The sequence below is a fragment of the Microchirus variegatus genome (genome assembly GCF_963457635.1).
Source record: "Microchirus variegatus genome assembly, chromosome: 4".
Taxonomy (NCBI): domain Eukaryota; kingdom Metazoa; phylum Chordata; class Actinopteri; order Pleuronectiformes; family Soleidae; genus Microchirus; species Microchirus variegatus.
In genome coordinates this window covers 24,853,917-24,875,453 of record NC_139805.1, presented here as the reverse complement: position 1 = coordinate 24,875,453, position 21,537 = coordinate 24,853,917, and the positions used below count along the sequence as shown (strand labels likewise).

The following is a 21,537-nucleotide window of genomic DNA, read 5'->3' as shown; positions in this document are numbered from 1 at the left end:
CTTGTTTTCAGCTCAGTCTTCTTATACAAAGAACTTGACGTTATCCGTCCAAACAGCTCGTCTGTGGCAGTTATACGAGGGAATCAGCCACCAGGGAGTGACTGTTGATGACACTGGTCAAACTGTGGCTCAAGGCTTCAAAATGGGAGTTTGTTTTGCAAATGAAACACTACGTTCCAGATTTTATGTATGGTCCATGATGACTGCAACTGAGGCCCGCATACACATCGTCATTTTAGTGAAGGCAAAAGTAGTCAGCTCAGAGTCAATGTACGGATTTCTACATTGGAGGCACAATAGTTCTGCCATCGAGGATATTCCGTCGCCTTGCAATGACTCGGACCGCTTAATCCACAGGATCCGACTGCATTGCCTGTGTGTGACACATCCCTATTCTGGAGGCTAACAGCGTTAGCTGCCAAGGCTTTTGCTGACCGAAACACGTTAGCGATGCCTGACAGGCTTTGCAGGAGACAAAGAAGCTAAACGCGGTGTTGGTGTGTGTGTGTGTGGGGGGGGGGATGGAGAGCGTTTAGCTCAACAGCCCAACCTGTCAGCTCAGTATACGAGATGAGACAGCAGAAAGAGAGTCGGAGCTTAAAAAAGGAAATGGAAAGTAATATCTCTTTAAAGTGTGTGTTTTCGGCTGCTATGAGAAGCCTCTTTACCTTTCAAACCTGGGTAATAATATAAACTATCACGGCAATCCACGTGTCCTGAACCAAGCTCTTCCTGCCGTCCACCTGCTGTACGGTTCCACAGAGACTCACCCAGCGAGGTCGGCCTGTGCTTGGCCTGTGACTCGTGTTTGAACAGATCTCCAGAATCTGACTGGATAAGGGGAGACAAGGAAAGCTATGAAACCCAGAGATACAGCTTCCTTTTTTTTTGTTGTTGTTGTTTGTTTTTACACCAATGGCATCCATTGCATCACTCAATCATAATCCCTTCTTAAAAAAAAAAAAAAGAGCAACAAAAGAAAAATGGGTCATGGAATAAACAGTGCAGGTAATTACTTATACACGGTAAAGTGGTCCAATAGGTACAATAGCAAATAACACTGATTTCAACAGAAGGTACAATGAGTCTGATTGATACAGTGTAATGTGATTTGAACACTATCAAAAAGTAGTACCAACACACAGAGTACAAAACTAGTCCTTATATGCCCAGCTCCACTCAAGCTATAGTATGTTAAGCAACAAAGTTTTACCATATCCCTGGCCCCGCCCCTTTACTCCCCCACCCCACCCCAAAAACAACATCTTCAACCCGGAGCTGCATTTCCCATGGTTCCACATACGGGTGTGTGTGTGTGTGTGTGTGTGTTATTCCTGTAATCCACATCAGGAAATCCATGTGAAATTACTCCGATGCAAGGGAGAGGGTGAAAATTATTCTTAATAATGACATAATCAGCAGAGCAGCCATCAAGCAGATAAATTGTCATGCGCATCGTGCTAAAATATCCAATTATCCTTTGTCCGTCAGCTCTCAGTGTTGAAGTTGGAACTGCCAGGAAGCCAGTGAGTGGATCCTCGTGTCCCACTGGTTCAGTCCTGCTGGCAGGTTTGCAGTAAAGGTGGCCCCACCCCCCCCCCCCAAAGAGAAGGGGGCTTGAACTGCCTTGGTGCTTAGTGTACAGATCTAGATATGTAAATAGGTTCTAGTTGTTGTTCCCGATCCTCAAAAATAAACAGATGAAAAGTATTTATGATATTTTTTTCTCTCTCTCCTCAAAATGATTCTCTTGTGCATACAGGGTTTCTTTATTCCTCTATATTTCCGGTCCTTCGTTTTGTTCCTTTCGCTTTATCTTACACGGCCTCCTTTTGTGACGTTAACACGCGCCCGGACAGCTCTGCGCGACATCTATTCTGAGCCCCACAGACACAGTAATCCTCAGAGCATCGCCATAGGAAAACAATATGTTTTCTTTCCCATCACCAAGTGCTCTTCTCACCTCCAAGGCGCGTCTGACGCCCTGCTCTGCTTCCAGATAATATTGTCAGGCAGTCGTTTGTCAAAAGATCCCGAAGGCCATGTCTGTCACTAGAAAGAAAAAGTAGTTTACTGTACTGTTTTTGCTGCAATATCAGAACAAAAATAATAATTATTATAATAATAATGATTTAAAAAATCATCCTCTTTGTTTTAGCTTGTGAGGTTGTTTTTCTTCAACTCCTTAGTTGTACTTTTTTCTTCATATCTTTTATTTTTCTACAAAAAACATAATTATTCTTTTGTTTTTGTTGTTCCCCCCCCACCCTCTGGTTCAAACTCCCAGAAATCCCTGGACAATATTCCCTCAGGTATTAACAGGGTGTTGTACAATCCCAGTGTAATTCCACAGGTGTCTGGCGACTCCAGGCTGGCGTTGAACCTCCTGACTGATCTGTTTGTCACCATGTCGGCCTTAAGTCCCTGTTGCGGCAGCGGCGTTAGCTTTTTTTTTTTTTGCTACAGCCGTCAGAGTCAAACCTGCATGGGAGAATCCGCAGGGCTATACCCGGGTGGTGGAGTGTGAGTGTGGGTGGGGCAGGGTGTTGTTCTGCCCACTGCTGGGGTAGGTGTTGAACGAGTGGAGCGAGGTGAGCCCCCCCATGGTGCTGGGGATCATGGTTATGGTGTTTGGCGTCATGAGCGGGATGTCGTCCGGCGAGCGCCTCATGGCAAGAGTGTAGTCCGGCGGGCAGGCAGTCCTCAGAACCACATCGTGCGGGTGCAGGGAGTCGCCAACCCCTCTGCAGTCCCGGTCCATGTCTGAGTGCTGCTTCATCTGCAGGGACATGATCTCCTCCTCCTGAGTGTGGGCCAGGTCGTTGGCAGCACTCCGCTGAGGGCTGCAGCGCCTGTGGACGTCGTGTCGGCGCTTGTCCTTCTTGTAGTAAAGCGCCGCAAAAGCCAGGATGTTGAGGAAGAGCAGCGACGCTCCCACGGCGATGGTCACCGACAGCTCGGTGGAGTAGTCGCGCTGGTCCACCAGATGGGGCTGGTTGTGGCTGTCCTGGGATTTGGTGGGGAGCGGGGTAGGGTTCGGCCGTTTGGTGACCAGAACCTTGGTCTTTGGGGTGCGGTTGGTCACTTCGGGTGGAGGGATCTGAAGAGAGCAAGAACAAGAGCCAGCATGTTACTGATTTGTCACCCTTGAAAGAAAAACAGGACAAAACATTCTGGTATATGTAATACACTTTTGAAGTAAATTTGTATTGATTTTCATCGGGCAGCCCGTGGCTGAGCAGGAGAGACTAGGTTTTAATCCCCACCAGGTCAAGAGCTACCAGAGCAAGGTACAAAATCCCCATTACTCACTGTTAATTGGAAACTCTAAATTGACCCCACAGCCACTGTGGTCAGATCCACCGCAGCGGCTTTAAGTGGAATCTTCTACCTGAACATTTGAAATGTGTTCACCACTTTCAAGAGACTCACTAAATCCTGGTTAATACAGCAAAAAAAGAAACCTCATGTCTAATTTTATGTATAACTTTTTACACTGCGTACTACAATTTAATTTTCTTACATCCCTATTATTCTTTGGAATAATTCTATAATCCCTTCACCTTCGGCAAAATCCGTTCTGGGGATGGATGCTGAAAAATCTGCTATAAACACTGTGATACTTGTTAAGCCTGTCTACTTATACTGTACCTGTCCCTGTCAAATAAACCATACTATTTTTGCGTTCTGGACTCCATCTGTGCCCATAACGTCTAGTTTCGCTCGAGTAAGTATCCATGTATGGAACTTGAAATGATTTCTTCTGTGTGGTCTCATGAGCTAAAGATGTTGTCTTCCACGTGTGAAGCACTGAGTCAAAATTTAGCAAGAGGAGAACAACAGAACAACCTGCTACCAACCTTGGTGGTGGTGGGAATGAGCTGCGTGACCTCGTTCAGGCTGTGCAGATGAGGAACCAGCTCCAACCACAAGTTGACCTGAGGGGAGGAGAAAATAAGAAGTGAATCATTATAAAGAGTTTGAGTCTGAGTTCAGCAAAACAAACATAGAAAAGCAGGAAAAAAGTGAGAAAGGATCTATTTGTAAGGAGGTTGATGTTGTGCTCAGGTCACAAGAGCTTGCAAATGCAAGGAAATCTATCTTCAAATTAGAAGAACCACCTGTAAGCCGAGCACAGCATTAGTGGTGAAGGAGGAGGAGGATGCTGCTGGCGGAGCTACGGCCCAAAAGGCAAACTTTTATCTTGCCAGAGCTGTCACTTGGGAGGAGATTAATGATCTTGTAGGAGGTTATGTCACACAGGAGATGCTACCATCGTCAAATATGAAGTCTCCAACTTTCTGCTAGATTAGGAGCAGAAGTCCTATGATGCGTAACAAGGAAGGAGCTGTGCCTGACAGAAGGAAAAAAAACATTTGCAAAGCTTATTTGGACACATGATAAAGGACTGAAAAAAGGGGGTTTGAGCGCTTGGGATACGTTTCCACCACAGGTGGACAGCGGACAATACAAGTTCTCCGTTCTTAGAAGGCAACTGTAATGTAACTTTTATTATTTTACATTACAAAAGCCCTGCAAATTCATTCATGAGTTACTTTTGAAAGTAAAGTTCTACAACACACTCCAGTGCTAAGACATGTTGGACATCCAAACAGACCAGAGGTGATTGCTCTAAGACAGCAAACAGAGCTCTGCTTCTTCCAAAATATGTATTGTCAACGATTTTCTCATCACACATTCCCGAAGCAGCACAGGTTTATATACAATCAGAACTTTTTCAGTCTCAGTCCCATGCGGAGATTGTGAGTGAAATAATGGTTGCCCTCAAAGGGCCAGATGTAACTGTAGGACTGTAATAAATGTAAATGCGCCCTCAGAAAAAGACTTTGAAGCACGGGTGATTTCTTCAGCTACAATAAAGCTAGCTTTCACTGCCGCATCGTATTTAGTTGTGGCTTTTGTGAACACATTCTGCTGCGATCGCAGTTTGCCTTTTAATTCTTTGACAATTGTTTTCCTTGAACACTAACTTTGGCACACTTGGCTCCTTGTTTGGTGTTAAAATGTAGACGTAGGTTGTACTCTTTGACCACTGACACCGCCACATAACAGAAAAGACATACCGGTTTTTCTCCTTGAAGCACAAACATGTATTCGCCCTCCCATCTTTCTTGAAACTGCCTTCCATATGCATCAATCTGTCTCTTCCTGGACATTTTAGAATCATTTGTGGATGTTTCAATCTCAATTTAATTCATCGCATGATGTATATACAATGATACACTGCAAACTAGTGGTGGACACAATAGCCATGCATTGTGGGAAATGTAGTTTATGGTCAACACACGCCTTAAAGCAGCATAGACCTCGCGGGCCACATAAAATGATGTGGCGGGCCACATCTGGCCCCCGGGCCTTGAGTTTGTCACAACATGTGTATTAGCGCTTAGCTCACCGATATAGGCCATTTCTGTTTGTACGTATAATACCCACTAAACAAAAACACAACGTCCGTTTGGTCATGTGACTGCACCTTGTTGGCCCGGTAGTGCTCTTTGACCCGCGGCTTGAGGCCAATGTGCAGGTACAGCTGGTCTTTCTGGTTGTAACGTGTCCACGCCACCTCTTCAAAGCGATTGGGCTTGGTGTGGATGAACTTGGTGTCCTGAGGGACAGGCTGGTTCGGGTCCCTGAGAGGAAACAGAAGGGAGAAGGGTTCAGAGAGCGAGCAGAGGTGATAGAAGAACTGTTCGAGAGCCTCATTCAGTCTTTCCGGGCCAATCAGACATCATTATTGTAATGTTTCTGTCGTGTCATCACACACCAGGCAGATCCTGACGTGCTGAACAACCTTTTTCGCTTTCTTTGAACATGTACATACACACCCAGTAGGTGGCGTAGTTGGCCTGAAACGCATTACATAACTCACGATTATTATCTTTTTGGTTGTGTACATGAGGGAGGTCTGAAGAGCAGAGGAGCTGACCTTTTCACACACACACACAAATCAGTTTCACCTGAGCATTGCATCTCCCTCTGGCTAATCAGCGTAATTATGAAAACGCTGGAATACAGCTGTGAGATGCAGCCCCAAAGGTTTCATCAAATCTTTTTTTTTAATAAACACTGTCGGAGAGATCACAACTTATAAAATCACTGAAAGGTCAAAGAGGGTTTAAGTGTTCACAGGTGACTGATTTCCTGAAGATAAGGAGTTTGACGATATTAAATAACTTCATGAGTTGCCACACGATGTGTTCAGTTGTGTTCAGACGCATCACCGTCTACAGTTTGGATGACATTATTAAAAAAAATAAAATAAAAAATACTGTGTTAGTTAGGTCTTTAGAAATGTTAGGCTGAAATGTGGATAATTTGATCGATGTTCCCTTTTCATTTCTCTCTGCACATGCACCACAGCTCCTAACAGCCAGTAAAACCCACACATAATCAAATAGAACAATAGAAGAAACACAAATACATGGTGAAATTCAGGCTTGGATCGATTTTTATGTTCAGTCACCTTATTTCACCTTTATTTATAAGTTAAAACGGGAGAAAGAGTCGGAATTGCACTTGACTTGTTAATACTAACACGCTGAAAGGGCTGTATCATCACGTCGTGTAGAGGAGGCGGACGCTCTTCAGCCGATAAATCCATTCCTCACTAGTCCTTGTTTAGTGGGACGAGGACAGGAGTCCAGCTGAATGTGCGCGTCGTCGAGCCACAACTTAACTGTGCACGGAAATGTACTCAACGTCTATAAATACATAAAGAGGTGACTCATTTGCGAGTTATATAACGTGATCATGTTTTATGCGTTTATTATTTATGATTTATGCTCAAAAAGAAGAAGAAGCTTCCAGCTGAATAATAATACATGAGCTGTTCTAAACCAGGACTGCCCAAAGTGGGGCCAAAAGCCCAATGGTTTAAAAAAATGTATATTATTTGTAAGAATTTTTTTTAGGAAAAATTATTATTAAATAAATTGATTTTCTTCATTTCTGAAAGGTGAGACGCAGCTTTATGTCTCTCTTATGTACTCCACCTAAAAGAAATTCATCACACTGGCTTGCAATTATTAAATCTGCAATTATTCTTTTATACTATTCTATTGCAAACTTTTTGGTTTTTACTCATTGCAGCCTTAATTGTTGTTGATTTGTTTTGTTTATCCGTTAAACTTGACACTTTAATGCAATATTTTTATCACTTATTGTAATGGTAATGGTTTCGCTCAGGTTTGGTCAAAATATTGATATTTCAATATCAAATGCAACAAATTAAAGCGCTCAACAGTAAACAGTTCCTGCCGTCGCTATTTAATCAGGAGTTTACAGTGGAATAATGGTGGCGAAAGCTCCGCTAAAAGATGCTCCGTACACGTTCAATACATAGACTTTATGCACTTTGTTCTCTATGTCGTGAATAAATAAAAGTTTCACTGACTTTTTTTGTTTTCTTCTTGTTAGACAGATATGATGCATTGCCATAGGATTGTACAATATATTGATGATCACATAATCGTTGTATCGTGATATTATAATTATTAATAATAATAATAATAATAATAATAATAATAATAATAATAATAATGCATTATATTATAGGTACCGAGGTCCATGAATCACGTACCCTGAGATTCCCACCCCTACTATCTACCTACCTACCTTCTGAGCCATTACCAAGTTTCAATTTTGCCCCTTCAAGTAAAAAAGTTTGGTCACCCCTGCTCAGAAACTACAGCCTCTATTTTAATCACTATACCATCTACTTTTTCCATTAACATTACATTGAAACTATAACACACCAATGTGTCAATGCAGGGAAACCCTGCGTGAACCCGGTGTTGATATATTCAGAGGGGCTTACAGAGCATCTTCAGCTTAAATAGATCCACTTACATTTAATCTCGACAGAACAGAGGCAGCCGTGTGAGGCATGTAAGCCCATTCAGACCCTACTGAGCGCCCCATTGTCTGAACGTGGTGCACGGAGCCAGGCAGACCTCATCAGGAACACTCTTAACCATTCAAATTGGCAGCATAAATCTCCCAGGTACCCGGGCAATCCACGTCAATTTGGGGTTATATATGTGGATCATTAGAGTCTTTCTGTTCCCCCTCAGGGCCACTGGGTTGAGCAGAGAAAGCCAGTGTCCTGCCATTACACTGTCAAAAAACAATTACCATCATGACTATATTCTGAAAGGCAACATGAGACAGACAGGGGGGGCTGGCAGAGAGGATTTTAATTTTGCCCCTATCGAGAATGTCGCTCTCCGGGCTACGGCCATTAATTAAGACTGTATTTGAGGACATGCAGGTGGAGTGTGTGCACAGAATACTGATCGGACTGAAGGGTCCATAAAATGTTATAGCACAATTCACCAGTCCTGCTCGTGAAACCAGAGAAAACACAATTACAATGAAATTATCCATTAGCGTGGCGCTCTTGCAGAGCAAGCTGCTTTAAGAGTGAGTCGAGGAAGGAACGCGCACCGGAACGACCCTTTGGTGGATCGTTTACAGACTGATGCTATATAAGGACGCTGAAGCTAATTATTCATGTCCCTCTGTAAAGGCAATCACTGGACAGATGGATTTGATAATTAACCAATGCTTTATATTTGTACTGGGATTTTATTATGTGTCATACCTGTCATATTTTTGATTGTTTAAGGTTTAGTTCGTAAAACTTACAGGAGGTATTTTAACTCCAACTCACCTATAGAGATGGAAAAAACACTGAGATGCAGTTTTTTTTTTTTTTTTTACTGATATCATCATTATACTTTAAAGGTGTCATATGTAAGAATGTGGCCAAAAACAGTTACTACATTCAAATTCAAAATACCGAGGACGTAACTGGCAACCCGTGGTTGCTCGGCAGCTGAGACTCTACTGACTGCAATGATTTCAAAACATAAACATGATTTGCAGTCTGCAAAATATATTTTTTAATGCAAACATTTTTGCTGTACTGTTGTTGTTGGTGAGTTCAGTTTGTTATATGAACATTATTCCTGAGTCTCTGTGACATATTAGGAGGATTTTACAGCCAGTTGATTTAGATTTATTACATAATGCACCTTTAATCCTTATTCATGACAAAATTAGAATCATCACCCAGTCAAAGGTCTGAACCGATAAATGTTTTCAAATTGAAATCACAATAATAATAATCACAAAATCTAACTTACAACTTCCCACAAAGGTCAAAGTGATTTTGACCTTTGACCCGATCCATGGCCACTCACATTTAAACGGTCAATCTGTCATTTTAATAACAAACTCACACAGAAACCTTTACTTTTGACACTTTTATCAGTCCATCCCTGAGTCTCACAGAACATTTCCTTGGGCTATGATGTGTGACACAGTGATGGACAGACCGACACTGGCTCCATAAAAACAGTAACCAGCCTTCATAGCTCCTGAGCACATGACTGCATGGTGAGTTTGACTGGCAGCGTACGGCAAACACAGACAAAAATTGGCCGTTTCACGAGCCACATTGAATGTGTCCTCTTACCCTGTCTTCGCAAAGTTCGTCCAGTAGGTCATGACCACGGCGCTGAGCATCACGTCGTTCTTGGAGAAGTTGCAGGGAAACAGCTCGGTCGGTCCGATCATCGGCAGACCGAACACATACGGGATCTCGTCGCCGTGCGACGCGTCGGCCCACGGTGGCACCTGAAGAGCAGAATGTGAATTAAATCCCCCCGTGTTGATTTCACGAGACAAGATACAGGACATTAAATACCCTTATTGTCTGCAGCTGTCAAAGAGTGGTGTTTTGATGACACGCACAAACACAGATATCAAACACACTGGGGGGGAGAACACAGTGTTATTTTTCTTTTGAAAGGAAATCTAAATGAGATAGGTTGAGGCAGTATTTTCCTCTGTCATGTCTGGTCCATTACTCTGTGTTTTACAGAGATTTTAAGCTAAACTTTTCACAAAAAAAACCATTGAAGTAGAGAACATCATGTCAAGAGAAAGAAAGTGAGGATTTAGTCACGACTCTTCAGAATATAATACGTTAGTCTAGTAGTGAATAACAATAATTAAAGAAAATATGCAGTATTTTTATCAGAAAAACAGAGTTTGGAAGCCAATACCTGTTTGTTTTGTATTGTTGATACAAATACTAACCAGCAAATGTGTTGAAATCCAGTTTGGTAGTCAGACAACTCTATTTGATTTAGTCAATATTTCTTTACAGCATTCCCTTCACCAAATGGTTAAGACCAGGATTTGACTGATGGTAAACTCACCTGCTCCGTCTGACAGTGGTGGTAGAAGGCGTAGAAATACGTTGGCGACCCAAAGCTGGAGTGCAGGTCAGCTGTGGCAATGGCCGGCGCCACCCACTGGTGATCGGTGAAGAGCGCCAGCAGCGTCTTCCGGCGAGTCTCCGGGTTGTGTCGGTCAGCCCAGTCGGTGTACATGAACTTGATGGTCTCTCGGAGGATGTCTTTACCCTCGGGGTAACCATAGAGATCGTCCACAAAGCTGGACACGGCGTAGTCAAAGTCGTTGGCCTGGACGCCGTTTTCGTTGTCCACGATCAGCTCCACGAACTTGAGGCCCTCGCCTTGGTTCACTCCCAGCATGATGTCGTAGTTGAGGAACTCGCCTGGGAAGAGATTGTGGGTAAAAGTAGGAATTTAAAGCGTGAGTTCAGGAAAACATCGTGAAACATCTTAAGACTATGTTTGTCGCTTTACCTCGGTGTTAGACAGTCTTATCTAGTGAGAAACTGAAGTTTGTTTCACTTTATCACTGCTCACTCGATGAACCAAATTCCATTGGAAAGAACAGCAATTTTAACATGCAGGACATGGGAGTTGTTGGTCTACCGTGCCTCAATAAGTGAGAGTTTAGTTACTTAGGGAAGAATTTGAAATGCTGAAGTCACAAAATAACACGGCTGAACTTACTGATGGAGGCAGAAGTAGACCAACCACTCCTGTATTCTGTGAGCTAAAACCCTTGATTTTGTGAACGAAATAATGGTGCTGGGGAATAAGTGGTATATACGGTCACTCAAACCTCAATTTCCTGTTGGAAAAGGCTGTCTATCAGGAAGGTAAAGCAGTGAACATTCTCTTAAGATAGTGTACGCTCAAGCTGACAGATTTCACGAGGTGAGCCTTTCGTTAAGTGGCAAAAAATGCTTTTCCCGTAATGAAGCCATATTTGAGCTACACCATACACTCTTAGAAATAAGGGTTCCATAAGGGTCCTACTACAAGGGCTGAGGTTCTACCTGGAACCATTTGCTTCTGAAAAACCCTTTCCTGAAGAAAGGGTTTTTCAAGGGTTCTTGGTAACACTAATGGTTCCAGTAAGAACCATTTTGATCCAGAGAACCCTTTAATACCCCTTTCCAAGGTTTTTAAAAGGGTTCTTGGTGGTAGAAAAGGGTTCTCCTATGAGGACAAGCTGAAGAACCTTATATGGTTCTACTTAGCACTTTTATTTCTAAGAGTGTAGACTGTGTGTAATATGTGTATATAATGTCAAAATCTACCCAAGGTTAAAGCTGTGTTTAAAATGGCTTACCTTGTTCCATTAATATCTGTGGGTCGTCGGGGATAACATCTCCATCAATAACAGGCCCAAAGGCGATGTGGTAGCGTGCCGGCTGGATGTCTTGATCCACCAGCTCCTTGTAGTGTTTCTGCTGCAGACACGCAACCAGCTCCACAGTGTCCTCCAGGTTACAGCCCACCTTACGGGCCAGCATCCGGGCGTACTTGGCTGGCTGGAAGCTGACAGCCCAGCTGGACAGAGCCGTGCCGCTCTGAGCGATGGCTCTCTGGAAAAGGCCTGGTGATGAATGAGACAGCAGAGGGATACGAATGAATCAGGAATCAGGATTTAAGAACAGACAGAAAAGAATGTATGCATGTTTAATCTGAGGGCATCACTATCGACTGAAATGGATGAAACTACTTCTGAATAATCAGCATCAAACTATGCAGCAATAAAAAAAAACATTTTTAAAGCCACTTTGCATAAACACAAAGTGGCTTTAAAAATACAACACATTTTATCTGTTATCATTGATTATTGGAGACATAATTATATGACGGAGAAAAGTCCTTGAAACAATAAGGACCTGGATGTAAACACGAGCATTCACACCAAAGAGTGTTTTGTTTTGAGTGCAGTGTGGAAATAAAAGCAATTTGATTTAAATGCAGCAGAAGCAGCATCAGTCTCTTTGCACAACAGGCAAGCTGCACACTGCAGCTGTAAAAGGTCATTAAAGAGAAATAAATAATAATACATTTTTAATTTTCAGTTTTGTAATTAAGTTTTAAATTGCTGTAAAATATGGAGGATCTATCTTAAGCAATGCTTCATGTTGACGTTGGGTTTAATATTGTGACATTATATGTGTGCATACAGGCCACACATTTTTAAATCCCTGTTAATTTTGATGGATAATAATGCACTATGTTGTGTATATAAGCACATGTATGTGTTAAAAGTGCAGAAATAAAGTGAAGTGGACTGATTTATTAACCTGCACTGAATTTTGTATCCCCAATAATATATGTTTAAATATAGGAATTAAGGTTTGGGTGGAGATTTCAAAGTGGGCCCTGAATGTCTGCTCTACATTGTTCTGCATAAACCTCATGTACTTAAACACAAACATTCCATGTGATTTCCTTCTGTGTATTTTTTTTTTCCTCTTTTACCTTTGGTGGAGTTGCTCCACCGGTTGCCCTCTGAGTAGTGAGACAGCGTGAGCAGGTTGACACAGGAGGCTCCGGCGCCGGAGCCAAACACAGTGATACGTAACGGGTCACCGCCGAAGGCCGCGATGTTCTCACTCGTCCAACGCAGAGCCTGGATCAGGTCCAACAAGCCGTAATTCCCTTTGGCCGCCTGGTCACCTGTGCTCAGGAAGCCTGCAGGAGAGGACACAGGAGAGAGGCAGGGGTCAGTTCAAAGTTTCCTTTTTATTATAAAGCAAGAGCGTTGGTAAAGCAGCTGAGGTTTCCTTTATGTCGACAGGAATTCACGAAGGTGCTTGTCCAGTGACACGCCCCAGATGATCCAAATGTGAAACTTCAAAGCAAAGAACGTATTGATCCATGGGCGAAAAAATGCAGAGGTAAGGCACAAACTTTGCAACAGCTATTACAAGAAAACTGCAAAGCGCACTTTTCAAAATCAATTGGGAGCATATCAGAAGTGAGAATGTGATGAAAGGTGATGGGACAGAACAGAGGAGTTGATGTTTGCAGTCACACTCGTGTGGTGTGTGAGATATATTCAAACTTTTTCTCATGTAGGGGGAAAAAATAACACCAAGGATGCAACTACTATACTAATTTAATTTTTGAGGATTAACATAGAATAAAATAATCAATACTCCTGATCCGGCAGTAATGAGAGAGAGTTCTCCACTACACGGGGAAACCCAACGAGCCTGAGTGTTTGATAATTCCCTCCAATAAAAGAAGAGTTATTGCCCCTTGGAGCCACTTAAAGTTAGACACGCTAAATATAACACAGACAGACTCATCCTGGAGAGAGCTGCATCCTGCCCCGTTTACAGCTCATATACAGTTTAGTCAGGTGATGATGAGGAGGGGATGACCATGTGACATGAAAACAGCTGTTTTCCTTTATGAAAAAATGTGTTCGCACGAAGCCAAAAATACGAACAATCTCACGGTGTTTCAGCATCGCCGGCCTGACTTTTTCCTTACTCTGCAATTATCACAACATTAATTAACAGCTCAGTGATAATTACAGCCTGATGGATGTGCTTATACGCAGACATTATGATTCATGGACTATTTTACGACCGCGCTTAGATGTGGTTAAACATACTGAGCTATGACTGAAGGTCTTTTATGTCGCGATGAAGGTTGAAATAATTGACTTTATATTAAAATGAACATCTTTGAGTCTCTAACGTGAAGCCAACGTGGGAGCACATGGTGTGTATTCTTTCAGGTTGCCATGAGGGGGCGACTCCAGGGTTAAATACATTTTAGTCACATTTTAGACTAAAGGTTCACCTAATAAATTCTTATCTTAAGAATATATTGTTTGCCTCCTTATCTCATTGTAATAACATCTCTTTTGAAAACTGATCATTCCCCTGCACCAAAGTCCATAGAGAAAACCTGTGATTTCCCATCATGGCAAACAGTTCCTGATCCACTGCTGCTTCCATCAGCAAGTTCAAATGTTTCCTCTTGCATCTTTAGTGTTTGAAATACTTTGGTGAGATTTACTGAAGTGACACAGATTCACCAAACAAGGCAGCAGCACACAAGCAATCCCGGTTGAAAAAAAATGCTGATTTTCTATATGGAGTTTGGTTGCAGGGAAAGAGAGAGAGAGTGAGAGAGAGAGAGCAGTTCACAAAGTTCAGCTTTTAGGGCTGTGTAATGGTGAGATAAAACAGCGGACATGTTCTTCTCTTGAGATATGGTGAGCCTTTTGTTAAGTGGCTAAAAGCAGTTTCCTCCTCTGTCCTTGCTGGTAGCCATGTTATCAGTGAGAGTGTGAGATCAGTTCCCTGACTGATTCACAGAAACAGTGGTGCACAGCAAAGCTAGTCTTGAAAATGTGTCAATACCCTTGATGATCCCTTTAACCCTACTGTTTCATTACAATGGAATCACAAGAGAATCACACACATTTTCACGCATTTATATGAATGTTATGAGATGTATTTATGATTGACAGCAGACAGGTTTGTGATTAATATAAATGGTGCATATATTGTATTGTATTGAAATGCTCGTGCTGTGCAACGCATGACACGTTTCCATGACGACTGACCGGAAAAAGACGTGCATGATGCCATGTTTACGTGCCGCGACACCGGAGTCCAGGCACCGTTAACCAGTTAGCTCCGTTAGACGCATTAGCTCCTTTTAGCTCCGTTGGCGCGCCTACAGTGGAACTGGACTCATTTTAAAGGTGCAAAGATGTAATAAATCTAAAGCAACTGGCCATAAAATCCTCCTAATATGTCACAGAGACTCAGGAATAATGTTCATTTAACAAACTGAACTCACCAACAACCACTGTACAGCCAAAATATTTGCATTAAAAAAACATTTTGCAGACTGCAAATCATATTTTGGTTTTGAAATCATGTTTTGGCATGTGGCGCCACCTACCGCCGTCTACCAATCATTGCAGTCAGTTGAGTCTCAGCTGCCGAGCAACCACGGGTTGCCAGTTACGTCAGAAAACGAAATCTCAAAGACCTCGGTATTTTTAATTTGAATGTAGTAACCGTTTTCGGCCACATTCTTACATATGGCACCTTTAACAATTCCGGAGTCACGTAAACATGACTTCACACGCATCTTCTTCCGGTCAGTCGTCATGGAAACGCGTCGTGAGTTAGCGTGCGTTAACCTTGACGCCGCTAAACGCCGTTGACGCGTTAACGTGTGACAGCACTACGAAATGAATAATGTTTAACCCTATATAATTGTGGTAAAGAATTCTATGATAGTGGAGACATCTAAGGGATATAAACACATATACACACATTACTTTGAAGGGTAGTCATGAATATTCAGACAACACTCTCATGCCCCAGCTGACACCCGCACACAGACACATTCCTTGTCTGCCTGTTTAAGTTCACTCATTTTCTATATCCCCCCCCCCCCCCCCCCTCTCCATGTGGCTTACTTATTTATTTATTTATTTGCCGGTGTTTCTTGATCAAAGCCTAATCTGATGGAAGCAACAGCAGCCGCCTACAAGAACGATTTTAATTGATTCAATTTAGCTGCAGTGCAGGGATGGACTGGCAATCACAAAGAGTGAGGCAGGAGGAATGATTAAAGCACCAACAGTGGTGCATGGGGCAGCAGGGAAGAGGCTTATACATGCACACACACACAAACATGAATGAGATCCTGTCAAAGCAAAAACAGTCACAACTTTGTAAATGCGGGTACATTTGTTCCTCACGGGGGAAGCAAAATGGAGGGAATGAGATGCAAACAAAAGCTCAGCAGCTGCAGGTAGAATTTGCCCAAATCAAAGGAGAAGCTGTAGTTTTGAAATTGATTGTCTTTCACTTGCAGTTCATCGAGGCTGAGGTTTTGTAGCGGTAAGACACAAGATTTATAGATTTACTGTAACTTGGTTCTTAACGGTGCATAGACTTGCTTGTAAAGCTGTTATGGATGGTTAAGACACTGACCATAGATGGAAAACACTAATTTCTCCTTTTGCAGGAGAAACAACTTCAGATTATCACAAATGAGGACTGTGCCCTTGTGATGACATAGGGACTTAGACACTGTTTGTCATCTTTTCAAAGTTAGGAACAGAGAAACAGAGGAGAAAATCAAACAAAGAAGAAAACATTTGCAATTGTTTGAACAGAAACCGATGTACACATCTGTGCAATAACTGCATCTGACAACAAGTCAGAGAGAAATTAAAGCTAAATGTTGTAATTCCACTACAAAGAATGACTTTCAGGTATTTTAAAATGATATAAAAATGTACTTCTTCAAGGCACCATCTCAAAAATAATATTTTAGTTAAAATATGGTTGAGTAGCTTTCTATGTGAGTCATGGGTCTCTCACTCCACTTGGGTTCTGACAACAAATCTCGGAGAATATTTTCCAGTATCAACACTTTCATCCGACCATGATCCAGAACAATGAGGCAGTCATTTCTGCTTGTGAAGTCACGCTGTTAGTCAGTGAATAAATGCCTCATCTCTGCATTCATGAGGTGACACGAAGAGGGAGAGGAGAGGAAAGTTAGCAAAACCTTTGGCACAAGTTAGCCCCTAACATGTAACTGACTGACTGACTAGGATAGAGCCAAATCAAACAACAGCCCATTTAAATTGAAAGTTAGCCAAACATGCACCAGAAGTTAGCCAAAGTAGTCATTGCAGACAACAGCCTTGACTAACTAACTAACTAACTAACTAACTAGGATAGAGCCAAATGAAACAACACAAATGTCCATTAAATCAAAAGTTAGCCAAACATGCACCAGAAGTTAGCCAAAGTAGTCATTGTGGCCCTAACTAACTAACCAACTAACTAACTAACAGGGATAGAGCCAAACACAAACACAACAGTCCATTTAAATCAAAAGTTAGCGCGCCCCCCCCAAACATGCACCAGCAGTTAGCCAAAGTAGTCATTGCAGACAACAGCCTTAACTAACTAACTAACTAACTAACTAACTAACTAACTAACTAACTAACCAACCAGGATAGAGCCAAACCAAACAATAGAGTCCACTTAAATCAAAAGTTAGCCAAACATGCACCAGAAGTTAGCAAAAGTAGTAATTGCTGACAACATCCTTAACTAACTAACTAACTAACTAACTAACCATCCAGGATAGAGCCAAATCAAACAATGGAGCCAAACATGGGCCAGACGTTAGCTAAAGTAGTCAATGCTGACATCAGCCTTAACTAACTAACTAACTAACTAACTAACTAACTAACTAACTAATTAACCAACCAACCAACCAACCAAGCAAACAAACAAACAAACAAACAGGATAGAGCCAAGTTAAATCAAAAGTTAGCCAACCATGGCCCAGACATTAGCCAAATAAAACTAACTTACTAATATACATAACAAAATCTAAACCAAATTAATTAGCTTCCATTATGTCAAAAGTTTGTTTGTAAAAGCTTTAAACACATGTAATAAAATGAAGATGGAACAAATCACTTCACTCAGTGTGTTTTTGTCAGCGTGATTGTAATACCAATTCTTCGGTGACATACTGTTAATCTGGAGATTTTGAGCTCTTAGCCAGACACCCCGTTTTCTCTCTCTGTGAAGGATGGATCATCTGTGTCTGTTTCTACGGTTTGGCTAAAAGCCACCTTCCATGATCACTCAGACTGTGATACGGCCACTCGACCTCTAAGCTCCCAGGATGACAATACTGAGGTGAACCCTGATCCAAGAATCCAGCTTTTATCCTCGCTATCTCTGTCAAACCAGAGAGGGAAGGCTAGACGAAGAGAAAGATGGGATTTTTTAAAATGCTTTTTTTTCTCTGCACACATCTATTTTTCACAGTCATGGTCTGTGTACCATAATCCTCTCTCTGTTCTCCCTCTCTATCACTTTTGACTCTTGATGCCAAGAACGATGAAATAAGATAGAACAGCAGCCTGAGGAAAAGGAAGGAGAGCAAACACCACCTCTGATGCAGGTAAATGGGAGCGGTGCGGCTCATTACAGCTGGTGAAATGAAAAAGAAATTCAGAATTTAGGGAGAGAAATTGACAAGGAAGAAAAATGAGTTTGACAGCGTCGCAGATAAACAGCCACTCAGAGAACAAGACAGTGGGACTTGAGGAGAGGAAGGAGAAAGAGTGAGAGGAGCTGGATTAGAGTTTAAATGATGAATGATTTATGATCCCCCCCCAACTCCCAAATGTGTGAGTAGGCAGTGTTATACTGTCTTTATATTTTATTCATATCTAATGTGTTAAATATGACATTTTTTGACTACTATTTCCCAAATGCAGTGATGGATTCCCAGGAATTGTTCTCATGTCAGGGTAAAAAAAGAAAAATAAGTAATTCTGGTGCGTTGAGTCCCTCTGAGATCCCCCAAGAGTATCACTGGGACAGATATTGGATGGATGGACGGTTAGTTTCAGAAGGAGGACCAAGCATGGTGGTGAATATCCCACAAAATGTTATAATGGTCCAATGTGGTGAGTTGGGAGCAGAGTATGGATGCAGTAATTTTGTCTGGCCCAAATCTTAGGGTGAATTCCAATTCCTTGCTTAACCCTCAATCTCAAAAATGTGCACTCCCTCTAGTGCAAGTGCTGTCCCGATTCTCAGAAAAATTAAGTTGAGGGCCAAGTTTAAGGGCTGTATCGCCCTCAATATTGAGATTTTCCGAAACCACCCTTGAGAGCAAGGGCTACCCAGAATGCATTGCGTGTTTTGACAATAACAAAGATGGCGCCGAAAGCAGCAAAACGAGTATGCTACAAATTAAGTATTTTCTTTGTTAATAGAGATATAAAAAATGATGAAAACCATTGTATTATCTTAGTTTAGGCCCATATTATGGATTACTGACGTCATTGTTGCGTAACATTTATTTTTTATTTTACTTTTGTCAATAGCCGGCCGGTGCGGACAAGCGATCGTTTGCTATGGTTTACTTTTCAATAAGTCGTGGTGTGTGGTAACTGTCAGCTGAATATGTCTGTGGTTGTGGTATTTGTATGAGTATCATCTTATAACTAACTGACAACCTAATAACTTGACTGACAAACGGATCGTAATAAATAATTGTGACGTAAATGTGTTCTTCTTCTTCTTTTTTTGGAGTTGACAGACTGGACGCAGCTTTCGCGTTATTCTGCCCCCCACAGTCTGAAGGCGTATCTGCATTTAAGGGGTGTCCCATTTCTAAGTGACAAAATAACCCTCAACACTTGGTTTTGAGGGCCAGTTAAGATTAAGGGTTGAGCTTAAGGGTTAAGATAGGAATTGGAATTGGCCCTTAGTCTCAATCCCATTTCTTAATTTCACTCCTACCCCTTTGAAATGAGTTATATGGAGTAGTAGTTGAAATCTACCCCTACAAAAAACCCCTTCAAGAATGTGATAATCAGTAGTTGCTCCATCACTACCCTGCATACCTCTGTGCGTCTTTTGTGCTGTATGGAAGTTACACAACACTTCCTCAAGAGGGCAGTGCAGAGTGCTAATCTGCAGGCAACAACAAACATGGAAACCATAATTGTGCTTGATCTGAAATAGACAGAAACTTGAGCAGATTTCGCAGCTATGGAATGCACTGAATGCAAGTCGTCCCATTGATGGGGAATATCTAGTTGCTGTTGCCAATGTGAGAGATTGAAAAGCGAGTTTTTCAGGCAAGACCAACTGTGTTCTGGGTTCAGACAGAACTTGCCGGATGGATTTCATATCCCATCTGGCCGGAGAAAAACAAGCCTCTTAGAAGTTGGACAGCATTGCTGTAGAGAAGAATGTGTAAACAGCCTGCTTCCACCATGACCAAACATTGGATAAGTGGAAAACAATGATAGACGGATGGAAATAATAATTCAAATTTATGAAAATAAGGCTGTCGTGGAGGGTTTTGCTCACACCCTATACCCTCACTATCTGCAACACACTGTCTCCTCTCATCCTCTACTACAGCCTGCAGATGACGGCTAAGAACAAATGGTGCAACACCAGCTCCAAATATTTACAGTGCCTCAGTAGTACTCCATCTATATCTGCTCCTTCCCTCCACAGAGCCGCCCTGAAGACAATGGCAGGCTGAGGTGCAAACTGGATGGGGAATATGCTGATGAGGCACAACACATTTCTCACTGGGAAATAATGAACATGCAGCTACAGGATACTCACTCATTCAACCTTTATTCAGACAGCACCCTGGACAAACACAGAGCCAGCCCTCATATTCAGGTGAGCCTCGTGATACTGAATAGTGCATTGGCAGCAAAGCGCACATAAGCAAGGAACAGTAGAGTTTATTATGTAAATACAATATGAACAAATACGATTTTAACAAGAATGTAGCATTTTCACGGCTGAAAATCCATTAAAATACCAAAAACAGCTTCATTTCAGGTTTCACCTTAAGGGATAAACTGGTCATCATTGATCACTATTTCCATTATAAACCTTCAGCATTATGTGATTTTAAGAATAACAGACGAGAAAGCTGAGATAAACTGCTCCAAACAAGGTTGAATCAATAGACTTGAAATATATTTGTGTTTCAAAACAGATGTCACCACAGATTAATCCATGTTTGAGCAACGAGAAGCTAGAATATCACGATAGTACTCTCTTTTAGTATAAAAATCACCTGTTTTTTTCTTCAATGTAGCTCCTGTAGCCTGTGTTTTGGATCACATGACATGAGAAAGTAGATGTGTGCAATATTCAACGGCGTATTATTTGGCTCATTATTTGGTTTTACAGGCTGAAACTTCACTGCAGTTCACTCTCACTCGTCTTATCAACATTGTTTTCATGCGCTGCATGCATTTGTTTTCAAGGGGGGGGGAAGGCCCAGATAAACTCACAGTAAACACCTAACTCTGCACTAAGTGGCACACAGACAGACAGAGTGAGCAGGTAGATAATAAACATGACGGTGCTATATCTGATTAAAAGGCGAGTATTTCCCTCAGGAGTTGGTACAGACCAAAACAGAGCACACAGAGTAGATGCACCACATTAAACATTTGCCAAACCACCTTAAAGTGGAACTATGCAGTATTTTTTTTACCCCAATTTAACAGATTTGCAGTCAGTGTGATGATTAAATGGCTTGCTGTGGGGGAGATTGGGGGCTGTTTTCACTCCCCCTACTGTCTGTCCAGGGTAGTCAACATCAGCGGTGCGTTTTAGCAATGGATTGGTGGATGCTTACGGTGGTGTCGTAAAACTACGTTATCCGAAACTGCAGGACGTCGATGTTGATGAGCGATGTCAAAAATCAGTGACTGCAGAAAATATCGCCATTTACTGTGTCTAAGCACTTCACCTGA

At 42.0% G+C, this 21,537-nt stretch overlaps 1 protein-coding gene across 2 annotated transcripts in view; it reads right to left on the bottom strand.

Moving 5' to 3' along the window:
* Positions 1 to 2,503: 2,503 nt before the first annotated feature.
* nlgn1 (neuroligin 1) overlaps positions 2,504 to 21,537 on the bottom strand; it is a gene marked incomplete at both ends in the record, with an annotated part of 275,858 nt that continues 256,824 nt past the window's right edge. Inside the window, 7 exons of one of the 2 annotated variants that reach the window (XM_083887943.1) lie at positions 2,504 to 3,100; positions 3,861 to 3,938; positions 5,495 to 5,651; positions 9,500 to 9,660; positions 10,248 to 10,609; positions 11,539 to 11,805; positions 12,687 to 12,899. In XM_083887943.1, the coding sequence (XP_083744069.1) occupies positions 2,504 to 3,100; positions 3,861 to 3,938; positions 5,495 to 5,651; positions 9,500 to 9,660; positions 10,248 to 10,609; positions 11,539 to 11,805; positions 12,687 to 12,899 (1,835 nt within the window). The remainder of the gene's footprint in view (positions 3,101 to 3,860; positions 3,939 to 5,494; positions 5,652 to 9,499; positions 9,661 to 10,247; positions 10,610 to 11,538; positions 11,806 to 12,686; positions 12,900 to 21,537) is intronic. The other variant, XM_083887944.1, reaches the window with a different exon arrangement.